This window comes from Salmo salar, chromosome 21 (assembly GCF_965601325.2).
Source record: "Salmo salar chromosome 21, fSalSal1, whole genome shotgun sequence".
Classification (NCBI taxonomy): domain Eukaryota; kingdom Metazoa; phylum Chordata; class Actinopteri; order Salmoniformes; family Salmonidae; genus Salmo; species Salmo salar.
Window position 1 is genome coordinate 41,352,484 of NC_138311.1, and position 22,695 is coordinate 41,375,178.

The 22,695-nt window shown below is 44.2% G+C and overlaps 2 protein-coding genes across 2 annotated transcripts in view; one reads left to right on the top strand and one right to left on the bottom strand.

The window, feature by feature from the left end:
- The first annotated feature begins 716 nt into the window (after positions 1–716).
- LOC106582357 (translin) lies at positions 717–5,473 on the top strand. The gene is made up of 6 exons (XM_014165391.3): positions 717–927; positions 1,171–1,264; positions 2,927–3,023; positions 3,240–3,355; positions 3,607–3,686; positions 3,827–5,473. The coding sequence occupies exons 1-6, from the start codon at positions 862–864 to the stop codon at positions 4,055–4,057; spliced, it is 684 nt and encodes a 227-aa protein (XP_014020866.1). The 5' UTR covers positions 717–861; the 3' UTR covers positions 4,058–5,473.
- A 241-nt stretch (positions 5,474–5,714) lies between these two features.
- LOC106582309 (uncharacterized) overlaps positions 5,715–22,695 on the bottom strand; it is a 90,411-nt gene continuing 73,430 nt past the window's right edge. The window contains exons 4-8 of the mRNA XM_082967178.1: positions 20,698–20,887; positions 16,840–17,041; positions 10,727–11,325; positions 10,237–10,382; positions 5,715–8,836 (exon numbers count right to left, since the gene is read on the bottom strand). Coding sequence (XP_082823304.1) covers positions 8,017–8,836; positions 10,237–10,382; positions 10,727–11,325; positions 16,840–17,041; positions 20,698–20,887 — 1,957 coding nt within the window. The 3' untranslated portion in view covers positions 5,715–8,016. The remainder of the gene's footprint in view (positions 8,837–10,236; positions 10,383–10,726; positions 11,326–16,839; positions 17,042–20,697; positions 20,888–22,695) is intronic.

Here is a 22,695-nt window from a genome sequence, read left to right on the forward strand (position 1 = left end):
CACATTGTGACGGCCTGCTGATAGGCTAGTCTACAGTATGACCAGGAGTAACCAACCAAACAATAGAAAGGACATTACTGTGACATTACTGACTGTGTCACAAATAGGGCTTTGTGTTGTGTGAATTGAAGCACTTTACTAATATGGCTCCTTTGGTCTTTGTAGAAAAGAGGTATTCACAGTCTTGTTACAGGACTTTTGTCTGCTGTTTTTTGCTACATAAATGTTTTTTTTACTGCATATATTCAGTATTTCAAAATATTTGTATATTAAGAATGGTTAAATACACTATGACATTCAAGACATCGCGAAGAATCAGCGTGCAGTTTCTTATTTTTTATTTAGTGCTATGCTTAAACAAAGCACCAGAGGTGCAGTTGTCTTTGAAAAATCGGGATAAAAGGTACATGGATTTGTCTTCACTGAATGTTGACGTGGATGTTTTCCATGCTGATAATGAAGGGTGGAAAAAGGGGGGTCAGAAATTGTATTTCACCTTTATTTAATCAGGTTGACCAGTTGAGAAATACGATCTATATAAAACAATTTTGCTTGTATTTTACTTTTAGATTGAGGTATTTTACTGATTATCAAAGAGACAAATAAACACAACAATCAAACGTTTTCATGTTTTAATATTATTCCACAATGTCGATTTTCATTATCTTGATCATAATTTGGTGACGCAAAAAAAAAAAATCGATATGGAAGAATGATGACATCACCTCAATGCGACACATTTACGAAGGACCCATGTGCACGCATTGGTATTTTTAGGTTTAGCTACCAACTGTTTTGATTCATTGTGCAAAAGAAAACTAGTTACCATATCCTTTACAAAATACAATAATTTGTAGAAAGATGTCTGTCCCGGAAATGTTCAGTTACATTCAGGGTTTTCTGAGTGCGGATCAAGAAATAAGAGAGGTAATGTTTCTGTCAACCGAGCTAGCGTTTGACTCAGTTGTACAGTCGGTGAGGTTTGCATTGAATAACATGTCCACTTAAAATGCGCTGTATGGTAAACTCTGCGTGCAATAAATGTTTTGCAGACATTTGCTATATAGCTAGTTAGCAGCTAACTACATTCATTGCAATTGTTAGGAGGACACATGCAAGTATTTTGTTTTTGCAAATTCATGCCAGCTAACGGCTCGTGTTATCTTCCAGGACATTCGAAAAGTGGTCCAGGTTCTGGAACAGACAGCGAGGGAGATCCTGACACTGCTTCAAAGTGTCCATCAACCAACTGGATTCAAAGAGAGTGAGTGCCCAATCACATGGGGTACATTCATTATTGCACCGTACCGAAACGTTTTTCAATCAAAACGTGAGTTTCTTATTAGAGAGTTTAGGCTAATAGTCAGATGTAATTACAGCTCCAACAATGCAGGACAAAGTGAAATAAAAACAATACAAATAAATAATAATGTTAACAACTGTGGCAATGATGCATCTAAGTGGGGTCATGTAGCTGACTCGTGGTGGCTATAGAGTACCACAGTATGAGTCATAATACCCATAAAACCTAGCGGTCAAACAGGGAAATGGTTCCAATCGTTTTACCACATTCATCTTTCCCATAGGGGATTTTAGAAACACTTAAAATAAGGGCTGTATTTAGTGTACGCTTACCCTGGCGTGACGTTTTGATAACCGTGTAAATCTCTCTAAGACAAGGTGACTTATCAATATATTTGCTTGTATTTGCCCCACAAAAAAATTAAATGCTAATTACCTGCTAATGTGGCTATCATAAACAACTACAAATGCCATGATGATCTGGATGAGACTGCCGAATCGAGGCAAAGGTAAGAATCTCTGGATTAACTAGCTAATGTTAGCACTGAACAGATTGGCTACAAATCTTTAAATGTACAATTCTGTGAACTGTCTTGTGCAGTATTTATTTTGTACTTTTTACCCCATTTTTCTCCCCAATTGGTATTTACAGTCTTGTCCCATCGCTGCAAATCCCGTATGGACTCGCAGAGGGGAAGGTCGAGAGGCATGCGTCCTCGGAAACGCAACCCTGCCAAGCCGCAGTGCTTTTTGACACACTGCTCGCTTAACCCAGAAGCCAGCCGCACCAATGTGTCGGAGGAAACACTGTACAACTGGCAACTGAAGTCAGCGTGCATGCGCCCTGACCCACCACAAGGAGTCGCTAGAGTGCGATGGGACAAGCACCTCCCGGCCGGCCAAACCCTCCCTTAACCCGGACGACGCTGGACCAATTGTGAGCCGCCTTATGGGTCTCCCGGTCGCAGCCGGCTGCTACACAGCCTGGGATTGAACCCGGGTCTGTAGTGACGCCGCTATCACTGTGATGCAGTGCCTAAGACCACTGCGCCACTCGGCCCACAAGTTTTAAATTGACACAATAGCTGTTAGCAAAGGCGTACGCTAGGGATGATGTGCTGGAGCTTGCAGGGATTTGTAGTTTTGCATGATATCTTGTCCAGGTGGGTAAGGGAAGTGCAGTGGCGATTGCGTTGTCCGTGGATCTGTCAGGGCAGTAGGCGAATTGGAGAAGTTTGAGTGTGTCGGGGAGGGAGGAGGTGTTGTGGTCTTTGACTAGCCTCTCAAAGCACTTCATGACGACAGAAGTGGCAAGTTAATGTAGTCCCTCCCTGTTTTGGTCTGTTTTCATCTGTTTTACTCGTAGTCCAGGGTTCTATTCACTATCACTTGTGATGGCTTATCTTACTGATTGACTCACTGCTTTGCAGGTTCTCTGTCACCTTGCCATAACTGTTTCTGTTTTGTCCTGTCACACTAGTTCCCAGTAAGTGTGCAATTGCACAGGAACTGTTTAGCACAGTCTGGATGTACTTTAGAGAGCTCAAAACCAGATTCCCTGTGGAGCAGTACTACATGTAGCTACATAAATCTCTCTTTCTTGTCCCCCTGTCTGTCACACTAGTTCCCAGTAAGTGCCAAAAGGCCAGGGAACTGTTTTGTACAGTCAGGACGCACCTTGGAGAGCTCAAAACCAAATTCCCAGTGGACCAGTACTACAGGTAGGCCCTACACATGGGTGAATCTAAAGTTGGCTACTTATTCGCAACAACTTATTCACAATTCCCTGTCCACAGAATGACATTCATAAGGGAAATTATAAATTACAAGTCTCTTTATTACCATGTTAAGTTAAGGAGAGATATTGTCTGTCTTCTCTCCTAGTTATTGAAAGGACAAACTAACATGTCATTTTCCATCCTCCACTCTGCTTCTAGGTTCCATGAGCACTGGAGGTTTGTTCTGCAGCGCCTGGCCTTCCTGGCAGCGTTCGTGGTCTACCTGGAGAGTGAGTCTCTGGTGACACGCGAAGAAGTGGCACAAATACTAGGAAGTAGGTGTCAGTTCATTTGGGTGCCTTTGTTTTAGCTTGCCCTGTTCCCCAGTGGATGGAGTTTGAACATTTTAGACCATTCCAATGGTAAATCTCCGCCCACACAGTGCACTAGGCAAGCTAAAACAAATGTACCCATTGCCTTGAGTTGAACTTTTCTCAAGGCAATGGGTGCATTTGCTGACTGTCCCTCTGTCAATCGGCAGTCAGGTAGTGCTGTGGTGGTCATACATTTTCCCTATTTATTGTAGTTGAGGTGGTGAGAGAGAAGGGATTCCATCTGGATGTTGAGGACTACCTGGCAGGTGTGCTGATCATGGCCAGTGAACTGGTGAGAATGAATTGAGTGGCATTGTACCATTTTAATATATCAGTACATTGGTTTATACAAAATGTACGTTTTTTTTCGCTAATATATGATGGTTTATTAAACTGACTATTTAGATGTATAAACTCACCTGTTCTCTCCAGTCTCGCCTGGCAGTCAACAGCGTCACAGCAGGGGACTATAACCGGCCCCTCCGCATCTCCAACTTCATCAACGAGCTGGACTCAGGCTTCCGCCTGCTCAACCTGAAGAATGACCCCCTGCGTAAGCGCTACGATGGCCTCAAGTACGATGTGAAGAAGATAGAGGAGGTGGTCTACGACCTGTCTATCCGCGGCTTGGCCAAGGAGCAGGAGGCTGGGGGAGACAAGTAGAGCTGAGGATGTGGGGCCAGGGCGCTACCCTAGGCTGGGACCTGACCTCTCCATGACTGGGACAGTGGAGACTTGACCTGCTGGAAAGCAGGAATTGGAGGTCTGTGGCCCCCACAGCCTAGGACAGACTGATGTGTGTGTGTGTGTGTGTGAGGGAATGAGTCTGTCAGTGGGATTGGAAAGCCTTTTGTATAAAGGCACAGTTGTTTGAAGGGGAGGGGTTGTTACAGTTTGATACTGGTGATTGGAAATGTTAATTTAATGTCCAACATACTGTATGCCTGTTAAGTTTGTTGTTTTTGCTTTTCATACATTTTGTACAGGTCACCATCTTTGTATTGAATTATTCATGTTCATTTCACTTTAGGGGTTGCTGACAGGGTGTACATTTCCACCCAAGAGAAAAGAAAGTGTTGACCACGATGTTGAAAAAGTGCTTAATTTTTGAGTTAAGCAAATAAAACATTTGGTTTTTGTGCTGTTTTTCTACCAAAAACCATCTGATATAACACAAGAACTTGCTTTTGACTAGTTTAGTCTTTCAATGTTCTGTTCACGGTTGATATCTCAATGTTAAAACATCCAACAAAGAAACAGCAAGGGGAGGTGCAGATCTAAGGCCACTTGATTCTATGTGTCTGGCTTTCGCATTTGCCATTTTCGCCATGTTCTTGCTTGCAATTCATATCTTCTCATTTAGTAACTGTTGTGACTCCAGCCTCATTTCCTGTTCCTTACTCTGATTTCCTGAAACATTGCATCTCTTTCTCAAGTCTTCCCTTAATTTCCTGTTTTCTGTTCGGTCTTCTCTCAGTCTTTCTCAATACAGAGGGAAGCAAGGAGACTAGGAGAGGACGAGGAATCTAAAGAGCCAGGGTTAATGTAAATTGTATTTCCTTGATTCCTTGTCCTCTGTCCTTGCCTCCTCCACAAAACGCATTGGAGAAGTATCTGAGGAGAAGAACCCCAGGTCTTCTGCGCCAATGTGCTTTGAGAATGCTAGGAGAGGGGATGTGAGGAATCTAGGAATTACAATTGATAACCATCCCAATTCAGGTCAGAATGGTATTGACAATGTCTAATGGCTTCTAATCACTCGGCTATATACACTGCAGACATGGCAGTGCCATTTAGAGACAGGAAAATACTGTACTTCATTCATGGCAAAGCTTTCAGTCTTAAAATATTGATTTTGATACATTGTTATGGCCAACTTCTATGCCTCTAATTCATATGTACTGTAGTTGAATTGTAGTAAATATAATTTACTGTATTGTTGCACTTTTTCCTATGTGCTTTTTTGTTTTAGTAAAAAAGTGTATTTGTGATTGCTTACAAACAATTCCATCTGATTTAAAGGAATATTGTATTTTATTTCTGAATTTGAAAATGTTCCAAGTAAATATTTCTAGCTAATGGTGTTTTGTTTAATTTTTCCTATTTGGTGTCAAAGAAGCACTTTTCACTGATTTCTCTTGTAAAGCGAGACTTCTGTCCAAACACTTAAGTCCAATAATTGCCTTGTTCCTTTTATGAATTAACCACGCCTTATTAGCATACAAGAACACCTCTTTCACTATTTCAGAATATGACTTACCTGATGATTCAAAGCACAATGGATAGCAATAAGTGGAAATGGGTAAAGTACAAAGAAAAATGTATTTAACATGTCATTTTTTAATATAATTCACAAAATCTTACATAAAGGAAATATCACATTAGGTCTAAAATGCAGAGGAAAAACATTTGACAGTCCAGCAGTTCTAGGATATTTTCAAAATGTTTACACAGCATCGGTCTTCCCATATACGGTAGTAATCATTTAGTGGAACAAGATGGAAGCTGAAAATTCAAACAATAGAAATAGAATGAGATTCTAATTCTATGATTGTAACAGTGTTGGCGCCATTGGAAGGTGATGAACAGTAAGAGACAGGCAGTAGTCTACTCCGTACATCATTCTCTGTCCAAAAACAGTGATTCACTACCTCCTTGACCTATGCTACTCCTGGACTAAACATAATCAGACTAAACAGTATATGTAGGTTAGATTTGTTTGATAAGAAGTATTGCCTTGACCTGCTGCATGTAGTCAGCTGTGGTCCTATATGTTTCCCTAACAAAGAGTTGTGTGAATAAACACAACTGACAGAATAAAGCTTTTGAAATCATGATTGGCAGATAGCATTTTTGAAGAGTGACAGTCGCACCATAATATGGATCTAGTTTGTAGTCTTAATTATAAAGTGCCTTCAGTTTCAGAAACAGACACAAAAACAGATTTTAGGAGAAGGGAAGTCACACTTGAGATAAGGGCACAGGTAAACTATGACATAATGTAGTAACACTAGCAGCCGATGGAGGGATTAGAACTGCCTGTAAATTCTGGCATCCAAAAAGATTTCACAAAATTTCAGATTAGTGAATGCAGTGTTCACACTGGTATAACCAGGCTATGTAAGCAGGCTTTTTAAGTGTCTTTCTGCTGCTACCTAGGGGCATTGGCCAGTCTGACTTGATGACCATTTCCAGATACTCAAAGTTTTATCAACATTACTGTGACTGGCAACAGAAGAAATGCTTTTTGTTCATTTAGAGTGAAATAAAAACCCATGGAACAAAAGCTCATAATTTCCCCATCTGATTGTCATGGAACAGCACACTGTGAAGACATTTGACTGGCGCTACTATGTCAGCTTTAGCTACTAAACTCATGGTCCAGGTTGACCCGTGTTTGAGGCCTTTCCACCTCCACTTTGGCCATGCTGTACTACCACATTCAGATACAGGTAAAGGCTTTGAGAGTTTGAATAAACAGTTGACAATACTGGTAGGGGCCAAACCAGGCCTAGGCTTGAAGTTCAAGTGCACATTCTTCTAGGGCCTAACCTCTAGCTCATTTGTGTCAATAATGTCACTTCCAGTCATAGGTGGGATAATAAGCTCTCAATTTCCCATAATTACGAAGTCTGACCAGATGTGGAAAAACTAAAATAAATAGCTAAAATTGCACAATTTATTGCTTCTTTGTGACTTGAGCCCACCCAGCACAGTGATACAAGTCAGTGGAGGCTGGTGGGGGGCACTATAGGAGGACAGGCTCATTGTAATGGCTAGAATACATGGAATGGTATCAAACACATCAAACATATGGAAACCACGTTTGACTCCGTTCCATTCATTCCATTTAAGCGCTTACAATAAGCCCGGTCTCCTATAGCTCCTCCCACCAGCCTCGTCTGATACAAGTATGTCCACAACCCTGGGTTCAAACTGTCCGACAGACAGTGTCTGCACAGCATCCATAGTAGGAAGTCACTGACGGACTTCCTACTATAGATGCCCTTTCTTGGATCTCTGCTGGCAGTGGACATTGCTACTGACACAGAGGGCAAAAGAAAGGGGGAAGAGGCCAGTGATTTTGACTTACCTTAGTCAGGTAAAATAAAAGTTCCTGTCTTTTTTTACTAAGCTGTAGTCCAAGTCCACAATGTATAATTTAACAGTAGTTTTTCACTCATTTGTGCATTTTCATTAACATTACAGAGTCATGTTTTTCAGTCATGTTTTTCCAATCATCAACTTCAACCATGCTTTTCAACACAGACACCAGTCAGTCAGTATACTGAAAACATCTCTTTCTTCAAGAGCAAACAGTTTTGACAATCAAGGCCAGCAGTGTTCCCAACCAAGTCTCCTTTTTTGGTCATCCAAGTGGCTGATCATTTTTAGACAGAAGCTAAAAACTATACCTTCATACGTTTCGTTACAGTATGCTGCACTTGCAGTTTTTCTTAGAAAAAAGTGCTATCCTCATCATAACATAGAACCTCACAAACCCCACCCTAAAACTTCAGAAACAAATCGCTCTACCATCCAGAAGCATGGTCAGTTCTTTTTGCAGTAGTAGTACATCTATTTACACTGGTATCCAGCCAGGGAAACGGTGTCCCTCAGTCTCAGGACCTGCCCTGGTTTGTGTTCATCATAATATTGGGGAGTGCGTTACGCCTCTTCCTCCACAGCCCCAGGTCACGGGTATACCTCTTGATCTGCCGGAACCACTGCTGCGTGCGGGGTTTATCCGAGGCCCTAAAAACAAAGGCCTCCTTACGTATGTCCAGCACCTCAAAGGTGTCCTCGCAGTCAGGGTCGGCCGACACCACACAGTTGGCCAGGCGGATGGGCTCTCTGAGCACGGTGAACTTCCCACTGCTCTTGTCTTTGATGAGCACCAGCACACCATCCCACACACCGTGCTCCTGCTGCTCCACCTTGGCCTCGCCGTCCGGCTGAGACAGACCCTCCCCAGGCCGCTGCGTACGCACCATCAACAGACTCTGGATGTTCTGGAACTTGAGGCCTTTACTGCCCTTCTTTACCCACTGTCCGTCTGCAGGCTGGGAGAGCTGCAGGGGCCCCTCCATGACGAAGCGTGTGTTCTCCCTGGCCCAGCCCACAGTCTTCATGGACATCTCCCGCATCTCAATGTTAATGACCTCGCGGTTCTTGCGGCTGTCGCGGCGAAAGGAACGCAGAGTCCAGGTCAGGGTTCCTTCCTGCTTGGTCTTCATGTTGATGTGCTCCAGGTGAGACTCCACGCGGCTCTTGGCCTCTCGGAGACGGCCATGGTCGGGGTGGCACTCCATGGTGACCTTGCTGATGCGGCTCAGGAGGAGGGGGTACTTGGTGACCCTCTGAAGGGGAGCCATGAGGAAGGAGCGCAGGTTCATACGCCGCAGGGCTGTGTTGTCATTCTGGGACACGTCCAGGAAGATCCTGAGAGAGGGAGGGAGAGAGAGAGAGAGAGAGAGAGAGAGAGAGAGAGAGAGAGAGAGAGTGAAAGAGAGAAGGAGAGAGACAGAGTGATATTAACATACTGTTTAATTGTGATCGTAGGCCAGAGAGTCTCAGATTTAATTGTAAAGTTTAGAGCAGTGGGAATCACAAGGCAATACAGGGTGAGTCATTATAGATGAGATGTGAAGTAGTTGCCTGGGTCTAAAAATAGTAATGACTTCATCACCGTTCTCAGAATAGGTCCAGTTATGAATTAATGACAACCTTCTGTCTCTTCCATTAAGAATAACACAGCGTAGTGAGAACTTAGGGTTCCAAGTTACTGTTCTTCTGCTCTTAGAGCACAGAAGAGAGTTCTGCTCAGTGGAAATTTCCAAAACAACACGTTCTTTTTCACTTGATCTCGATCTTGAATAAGGAAAAAGTAAAAAACAAAGTTCCCTTATTTGTAACTATAATACAGAAAACAATAATTGATAAAATCCTGCAAGTACCCGTACAGTATAAACTACCAATATACAGGCGCATCCAATCGGACTGAGAGACTGAAAAACAGCTTCTACACTATATATGCAAAAGTATGTGGACACCCCTTGAAATTAGTGGATTCGGCTATTTCAGCATCACCCGTTGCTGACAGGTAAATCGAGCACACCGCCATGCAATCTCCATAGACAAACATTGACAGTAGCATGGCCTTACTGAAGAGCTCAGTGATTTTCAACGTGGCACCGTCATAGGATGCCACCTTTCCAACAAGTCAGTCGCGTGCCACCAATTCATCCCAAAGGTGTTCGATGGTGTTGAGGTCAGAGCTCTGTGTAGACCAGTCAAGTTATTCCACACAGATCTCAACAAACCATTTCTGTATGGACCTCGCTTTCTGCACGGGGGCATTGTCATGCTGAAACAGGAAAGGACCTTCCCCAAACTGTTGCCACAAAGTTGGAAGCACAGAATCGTCTAGAATGTCATTGTATACTGTAGCGTTAAGATTTCTCTTCACTGGAACTAAGGGGCCTGAACCATGAAAAACAGCCCCAGACCATTATTCCTCCTCCACCAAACTTTATAGTTGGCACTATACATTCGGGCAAGTAGCGTTCTCCTGGCATTGAAGGCGTGTCCACATACTTTTGTATATATAATGTATATATTTATATTCCGGACTCTGACATTGCTCGTTCACATATTTCTTAATTTCTTTCTTTTTCTTTTTGGGGGATTTGTGTGTATCATTTTTTATTGTTCAGAATTACTGCAATGTTGGAGCTAGAAACATAAGCATTTTGCTGCACCTGCGATAACATCTGTAAAATATGTGTACGGGACAAATAAAATGTGATTTGATCTTTGAAGTGTTACTTTACAGTCTTTACCTCAGCAGTTCTTTCTCCTTCTCCAGGGTGTTGAGCATGTTGACAGATGTGGACTGCTGCAGGCAGTATGTCTGGAAGGCTGGCAGCATGTTGACAAACTCCAGGAACATCTCTCCAATGCACACTGTTAGCAGGTCCTCATCTCCCTGCGAGGGAACAAGCAAAGACATAGATTTAGAACATCTCTATAGGGCAATAGTATGACCACCGTGTAATCTCAGAACACAGAACCAAAACTTGTGTGCACTAGCTAGCACGAGAGATTAACCACAGTGCAACCACAAGACACTGTGTCACTTTTTCAACATGACTTATACCAAACTAATGTCGAGTTAAGTAAAAATCAATCATGCTTTTTGACGAATCACCAGGCCACTGATATAGAATAACATGAGTGACTGGCGTTCTTTCTGAAGTCGGCTTATCACCTAGTCAATGACCACTGATATACAATAACATGAGTGACTGGTGGTGGTTTTATCTGACTCACCTGGTCGAAGGCCTGGTCGATGCTGTCCTGCAGATGTTCAGTGAAGCGTTCGTTGACGTCTATGAGCTCCTGAACGTTGCTGAACACCACGGTCAGCTGTTCTGAGGTCAGCAGCCCGGCGCTCTGCATGGGACAGTAGAACTCCTCCTTGATGATCCTTAGGTCCTCCCCATAACTTGACTCAGTGTTCAGGAACTCCAAGATGGCTTCCTTCCTCTCCGTCCTCAGCTTGGAGCAGCGCTCACACATACCGGTCCCCTCCCCCTCTGTCCGGGCCACCCCATGCCCGTCTCTCTGGCCACAGTCTGGGCAGGGTCTCTGGGCCTCCCAGGCCCTGAGAGAGGCAGAGGGTCTCTTCCAGCCGCGGGCCAGGCAGGGTCCAATCCCGCTGTCCACCCGTTCTACCTCGGCCCCTCCACTGTGGTGTACTCTCCGGGGTTCGTCGTCATCATCGCGGTCGTCACACAGGCCCACCACACCACTGTCGGCACTTAGACTGCTCACGGTGCTCCAGCGGTGCTGTCCACCACGCGTCACACCCAGACTCCCTAGACGCCCTTCACCGCGGGGTTCAGAACGGACCCGCACCGAGGCAGGAGCTGTGGGACAAACACACACAAGAAGGGAGGTTAGAGACTAGTCACACAAGTGAACTGTTGTAGGCTTTTAGTTATACTGTTTTTTGGGACATAAGCAGTGGCAACCCGCCATTCAGGGCAGGTGGAGCCACCTGTTTTGAGACCCACATTTTTAGCTAAAAAAAAATATATATATATTATACATTATATTTTTTTTTTGGGGGGGGGGCTTACCTGTTTTGCATGTTATTTTGGCATTAATACATGTCACATATCTGTTTGCAAACAATGTAAAAAAATAAATAATAATAATTTGAGTTAATAAAGCCGCATACAAACATGGTCTCTTTTTTGTTTTCTTGAGTAAGGCAGCTCCAAAATGCAGGTGTTTCAGCCGAGCTCAGTGCTTTCTGTGGTGGTGGGGCAGCCAGCGGAAAATATGGAGAGTAGGGGTTGGTAATGTTCTCTAGTTGCCCCATGATTAGCTCAGTGTTCTTGTCACTCGTGGGGACAGTATGTCACCGCCAAGCCCCTTGGGAGCTGCCATAGAGATACATTAGAAGTGCCCATCCAAGAAGGCTCAAGGTCATTGGCCACAGATAAAATGACGTCAAATCACATTATATCTACAGTTGCTTTGATTGGCCTGATCATGTCAACATCATACTTTCAAAGTCTTAGCGACCGGGAGACCCATGGGGTAGCGCACAATTGGCCCAGTGTCGTCCAGGTTAGGGAAGGGTTTTTGGCCGGCAGGGATGTCCTTGTCCCATCGCGCACTAGCGACTCCTGTGGCGGGCCGGGCGCTGGCTTACGGGTTAAGTGGGCATTGTGTCAAGAAGCAGTGCGGCTTGGTTGGGTCGTGTTTCGGAGGACGCACGGCTCTCGACCTTCGCCTCTCCCGAGTCCGTTCGGGAGTTGCAGCGATGAGACAAGACTGTAACTACCAACTGGATACCAAGAAATTGGGGAGAAAAAGGGATTTTTTTTTTTTTTTTAAACGGTATCGGAAATTCAACAATGAGTGGTTTGGAAGAAATCAGTGACAGTGGCTAACTGCAAATATCACTGGCCTGCTATTCAGCGGAGTGGCTGTGTGGTCCCAAATCTGGGATTAAGTGTCTCTTTTCCAAGTTTAAAATGATAAACATTCAACATTGGCCATGCTGTCAATGAAGCATGATTTGTGCAGCGCACAAAATAACTGTTAATTCAGAACTGAGAGAACTTGACTTCAGTGAGTTCAAGACAACTGGGAATTCCGGAAAAAACGAGCTCCGACTGGGAAATACGTTTTGATCGGTCATCCAACTCGGAATTGTAAGTCGGGAACTCGGGCCTCTTTCTAGAGCTATGACCTGTAGATCAATGACATCATCATGATTCAACCTTGTTTTTTTCTGAGTTCCCAGTTGTCTTGAAAGCACCATACATCTAGAGAATGCCAGACTTTAATGACAAAATTTGCCCACGAAGGACCGCCGTGCCACCTTCAAGTGAACACAGCACAACAAGGTGGGTCCAAAAATGTATTGTATGATGTAATATGCCAGGGAGATATGTATACTGTAGCTAAGAAAGTAATACTAAGTGTATGTTGTGTAGTAAGCTGTTAGCAGCCCATGTGCCGCACCCTAATAATTTGGTCTATTTACACCTCTTAATTTCTCCTACTGTTCTGACTTGGTGGTGCACATGTAGCCTATAACCTGTTTTAGAGAAACGTAATCATCAAATTTTGTAAGAGCTTTCATTGTCTGCTTATATGCCCCTTTTATTTATCAGACGGTTCTAACTTGGTATACATGGAGAACACTGTAAGAACGGCCCATGTTCTGAATTCTGTTGCTGTACATTTCAAACTTGCTAAACAAATAATTATATTGACTACGTCCGTCCTAGCTCACTCATTAATGGCGTAATCGAAATTACGGATTGCCTATTATCTGCATGTCGTCCCCTTATGCCATAGTTTGTACATCTCAATTGTCATTAAAAACCACATTTGTATAAGCAAGTTAGCCATATCAGCTATGACTTTATAAAAGGCAGTAAATGAGGCTGAATGAACTGTTTCGCTGCCAGACAAGGCTCCGCTGATAGCCAGGTGTAGCAGTGGTAAGACGTTGGGACTGCTTTTGGGACAGCTTTATGTAGGCCCTAACAGTTTGTGGGCACGGATTGTCACCGTTATAGTGCAATTAATATATTGTTTAGTGTTGTGTTGTGTAGCGGCTTTGCTGGCATGCATCCCACTTTATATATATATTTTTGTCCCCACCAAGATTTACATGCTAATATCACCACTCGACATAAGCAACAAATTATTTTGTTGTAAGTGAACAAGAGACCTCACTTCTATGCTTGAACATTCATTACTTTATTGTAATGCTTGTTGTAATGCTAAATGATAGAGATTGATTACATAGTCAGATATGTAAAGGACAATCCCCCCTCCCTTCTGTTCACCTCTAGGTTTAACCCTTGTTCTGGCATGTCAATAGTGCATAAAGGTCAACATTAACATATCGAGAGTTTGGGAATATAAGGTTCTATCTGCATTTTTGTGAAACATTTAGTTACTGACATAGTCTTGTTCTGGTAAATGTCCTCTACCTAAATTGTACTCTAAAAACCCCAATTAATGTTGATACAGTTGAAGTCAGAAGTTTACATACACTTAGGTTGGAGTCATTAAAACTCGTTTGTCAACCACTCCACAAATTTCTTGTTAACAAACTATAGTTTTGGCAAGTCGGTTAGGACATCTACTTTGTGCATGACACAAATAATTTTTCCAACAATTATTTACAGACAGATTATTTCACTTACAATTCACTGTATCACAATTCCAGTGGGTCAGAAGTTTACATACACTAAGTTGACTGTGCCTTTAAACAGCTTGGTAAAATCCAGAAAATGATTTCATGGCTTTAGAAGCTTCTGATAGGCTAATTGACATCATTTGAGTCAATTGGAGGTGTACCTGTGGATGTATTCCAAGGCCTACCTTCAAACTCAGTGCCTCTTTGCTTGACATCATGGGAAAATCAAAAGAAATCAGCCAAAACCTCAGAAAAAAAATTGTAGACCTCCACAAGTCTGGTTCATCCTTGGGAGCAATTTCCAAATGCCTGAAGGTACCACATTCATCTGTACAAACAATAGTACGCAAGTATAAACACCATGGGACCACGCAGCCGTCATACCGCTCAGGAAGGAGACGCGTTCTGTCTCCTAGAGATGAACGTACTTTGGTGCGAAAAGTGCAAATCAATCCCAGAACAACAGCAAAGGACCTTGTGAAGATGCTGGAGGAAACGGGTACAAAAGTATCTATATCCACAGTAAAACAAGTCCTATATCAACATAACCTGAAAGGCCGCTCATTAAGGAAGAAGCCACTGCTCCAAAACCGTCATAAAAAAAGCCAGACTACGGTTTGCAATTGCACATTGGGACAAAGATCGTACTTTTTGGAGAAATGTCCTCTAGTCTGATGAAATAAAAATAGAACTGTTTGGCCATAATGGCCATCGTTATGTTGGGAGGAAAAATGGGATGCTTGCAAGCCGAAGAACACCATCTCAACCGTGAAGCACGAGGGTGGCCGCATCATGTTGTGGGGGGTGTTTTGCTGCAGGAGGGACTGTTGCACTTCACAAATTAGATGGCGTCATGAGTAAGGAGAATTATGTGGATATATTGAAGCAACATCTCAAGACATCAGTCAGGAAGTTAATGCTTGGTCGCAAATGGGTCTTCCAAATGGACGATGACCCCAAGCATACTTCCAAAGGGGTGGCAAAATGGCTTAAGGACAACAAAGTCAAGGTATCGGAGTGGCCATCACACCGCCCTGACCTCAATCCTACGGAAAATTTGTGGGCAGAACTGAAAAAGCATGTGCGAGCAAGGAGGCCTACAAACCTGACTCAGTTACACCAGCTCTGTCAGGAGGAATGGGACAAAATTCACCCAACTTATTGTGGGAAGCTTGTGGAAGGCTACCAGAAACATTTGACCAAAGTTAAACAATTTAAGGGCAATGCTACCAAATACTAATTGAGTGTATGTAAACTTCTGACCCACTGGGAATGTGATGAAAGAAATAAAAGCTGAAATAAATAATTCTCTCTGCTATTATTTTGACATTTCACATTCTTAAAATAAAGTGGTGATCCTAACTGACCTAAAACAGGGAATTCTTACTAGGATTAAATGTCAGGAATTGTGAAAAACTGAGTTTAAATGTATTTGGCTAAGGTGTATGTACACTTATGACTTCAACTGTAAGTCCAAAAGAATACAATATTTAAATTGCTGATGCCATTCAAACTAATGAGGGTTCAGAACTTTAAAGACAATTATCTCAGAATCATCTTTTTGCAGATGGAACCAAGCTCACGGTATGACATATTGACTAACATATTCCCTAACATGTCAGATAGTTTCATGTTGAGGAGGCAGGGTGTTAACACAAAGGGTATTGAAGAGTGAAAGCTCAGAAATAGGGTCAATATGTTGTTATATAACCCAGCCCTCTTAGAAAAAAGGGTTCTTCGGCTATCCTCATAGGAGAACCATTTTTGGTTCCAGGTAGAACCCTTTTTGGTTCCAGGCAGAACTCTTTTGGGTAGAACCCTCTGGGTATAGGGTTTTTAAAATGGTTCTCCTATGGGGACAGCCGAAGAACCCTTTTAGGTTCTAGATAGCAACTTTATTTCTAAGAGTGTATCGTAAAGAGACAAAACTTAATAGGCTTTTACTCTTCAAAACAGGCCCAATCTTAAATTACTGTAAGGGCCTCTGAAAAAAGCTATTTAAAAATCATACACGATAGCTAGTTACTTTATACTGATTCAGAGGGCTGCCCTGCACACAATCGGAGGAGAACAGAGAGCTCAAGCTCTAAATATGAGTGCAGTGATTCGGAAAGATCTAAACTGTCCTGAAGGAAGCTGTTTCAATAGCAAAGACACAATCACACTGCAGTGGTGAGGTCCATAATGTAAAGCTAGCACTTTAGAAAGAGAGGTCACAGTCAAGAATAATACAATTTGTGGCATGACACGATAGCCTGAGGTTGGGTTCATGTGTGTGGGTGTTTGTTTCTTAACCTGGCTCATTGTTAGAGTATCTGTGCCTGTACATGGGCTCCATGCCAGACAAGGCCGCTGGGAAGACTGCCCAAAGGGTAAGTAGGATGAGAAGGGTGAGTGTAATGAATCATGTGGGTAGTTGGGTGGAAGGGTGCGTTGTCAGGATTGGCTAGGGGAATTACCCCCGAAGAGAGGTTAGTGTTAGGGGTTCAATGACAAAGTAGTTAGGATCGTACACAAAGTAGACTCCAATATCTTCCTTTTGTGATTTTAATGCCTTTTTGCAGCAGCAGCAGCAGGGGACTAGAATAGGGCCCACTCATTCAAACACACACCTTTACTGTAGCACGTATCATCCCATCGGGACATTTGGTTTGTACAACACTAGATACAGCATAGAGACAAGACACCCATGTACAGTAGCTCCACCCACCACTGTCCCTGTCCCGTCGCTGGCTGTGGAGGCGTGCAGCGGCAGCGATCTTCATCTCCAGCTGTTTGCGCTTGGCGGCGTCGGCCGGCATGGGGTCGCTGTAGTGGGGCCGGAGGCGGCACTCGCGCTGGGCCCTCACCGATTCGGCCGGTTCATAGGCTGCGTCCGAGCTGGAGCGCCTGCAGCCCAGGCCAGAGTGCTGCTGATTGGAGAGACACACCTGTCAATCAACTGAATATGTCAACAGCTATTGAAAGAGCCCATGGACTGTTAGAGACAGAGTGAGAGGGAGATGGTAACGTGAGAGACCTATAGAATGTGGGTTGGCTGTATTACACACTCAGGGTCTGAGAGCATGTACTGTAGCATACAATTTTCCTGCTAATGGTGCCATCACCATCTCAATCTCAACAGATATTGATCCATTCTGAACCTGGTAGGTTTGACTAATGAAATGGTGTTTAATATCCTGAGAGATAGACTGTACTGTTAATATGATACTAGAGGTCGACCGATTTAAGATTTTTCAGCGCCGATACCGATTATTTGAGGACTAATTAATCGGTACATTTTTATATATATATTTGTAATAATGACAATTACAACAATACTGAATGAACAATGAACACTTTTATTTTAACTTAATATAATACATAAATAAAATCTATTTAGTCTCAAATAAATAATGAAACATGTTCAATTTGGTTTAAATAATGCAAAAACACAGTGTTGGAGAAGAAAGTAAAAGTGCAATATGTGCCATGTAAAAAAGCTAACGTTTAAGTTCCTTACTCAGAACATGAGAACATATGAAAGCTGGTGGTTCCTTTTAACATGAGTCTTCAATATTCCCAGTTAAGAAGTTTTAGGTTGTAGTTATTATAGGAATTATGACGCGTCGACTATTTCTCTCTATACCATTTGTATTTCATACACCCTTGACTACTGGATGTTCTTATAGGCACTATAGTATTGCCAGCCTAATCTCGGGAGTTGATAGGCTTATTATAGGCACTATAGTACTGCCAGCCTAATCTCGGGAGTTGATAGGCTTAAAGTCATAAACAGCACTGTGCTTCAAAGTATTGCTAAGAGCTGCTGGCAAACGCAGTAAAGTGCTGTTTGAATGAATGCTTACAAGCCTGCTGCTGCCGTCCACCGCTCAGTCAGACTGCTCTATCAAATATCAAATCATAGACTTAATTATAATAAACACACAGAAATACGAGCCTTTGGTCATTAATATGGTCAAATCCGGAAACTATCATTTCGAAAACAAAACGTTTATTCTTTCAGTGAAATACGGAACCGTTCCGTATTTTATCGAACGGGTGGCAACCCCAAGTCTAAATATTGCTGTTACATTGCACAACCGTCAATATTATGTCATAATTATGTAAAATTCTGGCAAATTAATTGCGGTCTTTGTTCGGAAGAAATGGTCTTCACACAGTTCGCAACGAGCCAGGCGGCCCAAACTGCTGCATATACCATGACTCTGCTTGCACTGAACGCAAGAGAAGTGACACAATTTCCCTAGTTAATATTGCCTGCTAACATGCATTTCTTTTAACTAAATATGCAGGTTTAAAAATATATACTTCTGTGTATTGACTTTAAGGAAGGCATTGATGTTTATGGTTAGGTACATTTGTGCTTTTTTTGCGAATGTGCTTTTGTTAAATCATCACCCGTTTGGCGAAGTTGAAGTAGGCTGTGATTCGATGATAAAATAACAGGCACCGCATTGATTATATGCAATGCAGGACAAGCTAGTTAACCTAGTAATATCATCAACCATGTGTAGTTAATTAGTGATTATGTGAAGATTGATTGTTTTTTATAAGATAAGTTTAATGCTAGCTAGCAACTTACCATGGCTCCTTGCAGCCACAAGGTCCTTTTGATGCTGCACTCGCGTAACAGGTCGTCAGCCTGCCATGCAGTCTCCTCGTGAATTGCAATGTAATCAGCCATAATCGGCGTCCAAAAAGGCCGATTACCGATTGTTATGAAAACTTGAAATCGGCCCTAATAAATCGGCCAGGCCATGCCGATTAATCGGTCGACCTCTATATGATACCCTTGACTCTGAGAGGCTGTCAATGTTGTATGTACTCAGACAGACCAAGGGCACATATCTGTGTCTGTTTCCTTCACGGAATGACTTGGGATGCCGTGGGATGGAACAGGAATGCTAGGGAAGCCTTGGGATGGAATAGGAATGCTAGGGAAGCCTTATAATGGAATGGGAATGCTAGGGAAGCATTGGAATGGAATGGGAATGCTAGGGAAGCATTGAATGGAATGTGAATGCTAGGGAAGCCTTTGAATGGAATGGGAATGCTAAGGAAGCATTGGAATGGAATGGGAATGCTAGGGAAGCATTGGAATGGAATGGGAATGCTAGGGAAGCATTGGAATGGAATGGGAATGCTAGGGAAGCCTTTGAGATTTTAGAAAATACCCCAAATACTAGAGACAACATTATGAGTCTATTATAGCCTGACACAATGGCACCAATGCTAGGTGGATTGCATGGATTGCATTGGTGTAAGTCAAATTATTCCTGCATACATCACGGTGGGTCTCATCATGGAACTAAAGATCAGGTGAAAGGTCATCAGACTGACAGGGTGACCCCCTGACCCCTCACCTCTCTACAGACGCTCATTCAGCATCATTAGTGATCGACATAGCTGAATGACAGCAGCTCATTGATTGACAGGTAGGTCATCATCGATCGGCCCCCAAACTGCTAACGTCTAGACTCTGTGGTTCCTAGCATCAGCTTGATAAACAACACATAGCTGCAGACCTACGTATGATGAACAACATGACTGTGGCTGAAAACTAAGGGCATTGGGGTATGTTTTCATATCCAACGAGACACAGGTGGGAAATATGACACGTAGCTAGGGCTCAGGTATCACACAGAATAATTAATGATGCGGTTGGATGCGGGTATTAATGAATTGCGGTTGGCCATGACTGGAAAAATGCACTGCCATTCTCCATGCATTAAATAAGCCGGTGCATGCAACAGCAACAATGACTGAGCTATGAACAAAAAGCAGTGGTGGAATATATGATGTTAGCGTTCGTTCTCACCTATAGCATCCTTCCTCATACAAAATACATGACGGACTGTCAGCCATAAACCCAACTACCCTGGTTGTCGATACGTGATGCTTGATGCTGTAACATCAACCCCAGCAGAGGCAGAGACGTGTTGGTTGGATTATTGCACAAATTAACACAATGCAACGACAGCTACCGACAGACGGCTAGCAGCTGGGTAGCTGCGTTTCACACAGAGAGGACAGGAGGACAGACAGCCGAGCCAGCCAAGCAGAACAGCACACAGATGAGATGAAGAAGCCCCGTCAGTTACCACCATGAACCTGCTCTTTAATCCTCCCTCTCTGCTGAGTCCTGTTCCCAGGCAGACGCAGAGCTGAGCTGGGAGGAAGACGCTGAGGCTGCGGCTGCATGCCTGCCTGCCTGCCTGCCTGCCTGCCTGCCTGCCTGCCTGCCTGCCTGCCTGCCTGCCTGCCTGCCTGCCTGCCTGCCTGCGGTTGTCAGGGGCTCATCACAGACGTCTGTCTGGCTCTGTGTGTGTGTCTGCAGCCTGCTGCCTGCCTGGAAACGCAGTCCCTCTGTTCTGTTCCGCTCTGTTCTGCCCAAACCATCCTCACATGCCCCTGTCTGTGTGCGTGCTACAGCCCACCACTGTCTCCAGCATATTGAGTGAGAGACAGATAGAGAGAAAGGGTCAAAAATGAAAATGAATAATGATGTGGTGAAGTAGAGAGAAAGAGAGAGAGAGAGAGAGAGGGGGAGAGAGATTCCTCTTACGCATTCTGCAGCTAGTTCTTCTCCTCCTCCTGCTGCAGGCTCGTCGCAAGCCTCCTCTCCACAGGCCGTCGCGGTTGTCATGGAGACGGTGGAGGGTTGAAAATCTGGTGGGGGAGCGATGTTAGCGCTGTCGTCCTGGTCACCTGACAGCCTGACGGGGGCCTCTGCCGCTGCAATCTCTGCACTGCAGCTGGAGAGAGAGAGAGAGAGAGAGAGAGAGAGAGGTGTTGGAGAAGACAGGAGAGAACAGGAGAGAGAGAGGGGGAATGACGAGAGGTGTTGGAGAAGACAGGAGAGGATGGAATTATGATTCCTGGCACTTCTCTACTCTCGTCCCACCATTCATATCATTCAGTTTCATCCTCCCTTCCTCCTCCTCCCTTCCCACTGTCCCCCTTCACCACTCCAGGGACTTACCCCACTCTCTTCTCCTCTCTCTCCCCGGCAGAGGGACTCAGGGGCTGGGTAATGAGACGCATCAATTCCCATTAACACCTCAATTCCTGGAACAGATGATGGACCACAGGGCAGAATGCTGCCTCCCTCCCTCCCTCACCCCACACCACACCACATGGACTACAGGGCAGGATGCTGCCTCCCTCCCTCGCCCCACACCACATGGACTACAGGGCAGGATGCTGCCTCCCTCCCTCGCCCCACACCACATGGACTACATGGCAGGATGCTGCCTCCCTCCCTCCCTCCACACCACATGGACCACAGGGCAGGATGCTGCCTCCCTCGCCCCACACCACATGGACTACAGGGCAGGATGCTGCCTCCCTCACCCCACACCACATGGACTACAGGGCAGAATGCTGCCTCCCTCCACACCACATGGACCACAGGGCAGGATGCTGCCTTCCTCCACACCACATGGACCACAGGGCAGGATGCTGCCTCCCTCCACACCACATGGACCACAGGGCAGGATGCTGCCTTCCTCCACACCACATGGACTACAGGGCAGGATGCTGCCTCCCTCGCCCCACACCACATGGACCACAGGGCAGGATGCTGCCTCCCTCGCCCCACACCACATGGACCACAGGGCAGGAGGCTGCCTCGCCCCACAGCACAACTCTCTCTCTACCTGCATCATACATCTGTCTGTCTGTCTCTCTGGTTCCTTTGTGTGCCGACCAGCTACACACACACACACACACACACACACACACACACACACACACACACACACACACACACACACACACACACACACACACACACACACACACACAATATGATTTAGCTGCAGAATGCACATGAGAACAGACCAGTCTGCCTGCCACAATCATGGCGTCGGTTCACGTCACATTGTGATTGACTGCACTAGACGGACAATGGGGACAAAAATCTCAATTTCCCTCCCAAAGATCCATTTAAAATCCTCTCTGACACGAAAATAGCCTAGCTATTTGGCCAGGGATGTAAATTGTACGCTAATCAATATTCTAGATTTGAATCATTTTTGTCAATCATCAATGTATGAAAGTCATTATTTATCATGTTTACTTGTGTATTTGTTTTGTCATCACATGACACTATTTAAAAAAATCTTGTCTCTCTAGCCTCATTTAACCTGCTCTACTGCCATCTCTCTCTGGTCTGTCATGATGTCTCCTCTATTAATTGGCATGTTACACAACTCTGTGCTGTACCTGTCTGATGCTTCCCTCTCTAACCCATTAATTCTCAGCTCGTCATGGACCCGCCAGAGGAACATCTGCCTGCACTGCCGTCACACACATCTGCACACACACTTTCTACATTTACATTTTAGTCAGCGATTTACTGTTGTGAGTGCATACATTTTAATATTTTCTTTTCATACTGGTTCCCCGTGGGAATCAAGCGCCATGTTCTACCAAACTGAGCCACCCACACACACACACACACACACACACACACACACACACACACACACACACACACACACACACCAATTGACCTACCCATTCGCAACACTCACTAGTAGTTCTGAAGTCTTTAAAATGC

Bases quoted from the DNA above. Each gene is read 5' to 3' on its own strand.
- LOC106582357 (XM_014165391.3), top strand. From the start codon at position 862: ATGTCTGTCCCGGAAATGTTCAGTTACATTCAGGGTTTTCTGAGTGCG. The intron at 1,265-2,926 runs GTGAGTGCCCAA...CTGTCACACTAG, and splicing joins ACCAACTGGATTCAAAGAGA to TTCCCAGTAAGTGCCAAAAG. The intron at 3,024-3,239 runs GTAGGCCCTACA...CTCTGCTTCTAG, and splicing joins CCAGTGGACCAGTACTACAG to GTTCCATGAGCACTGGAGGT.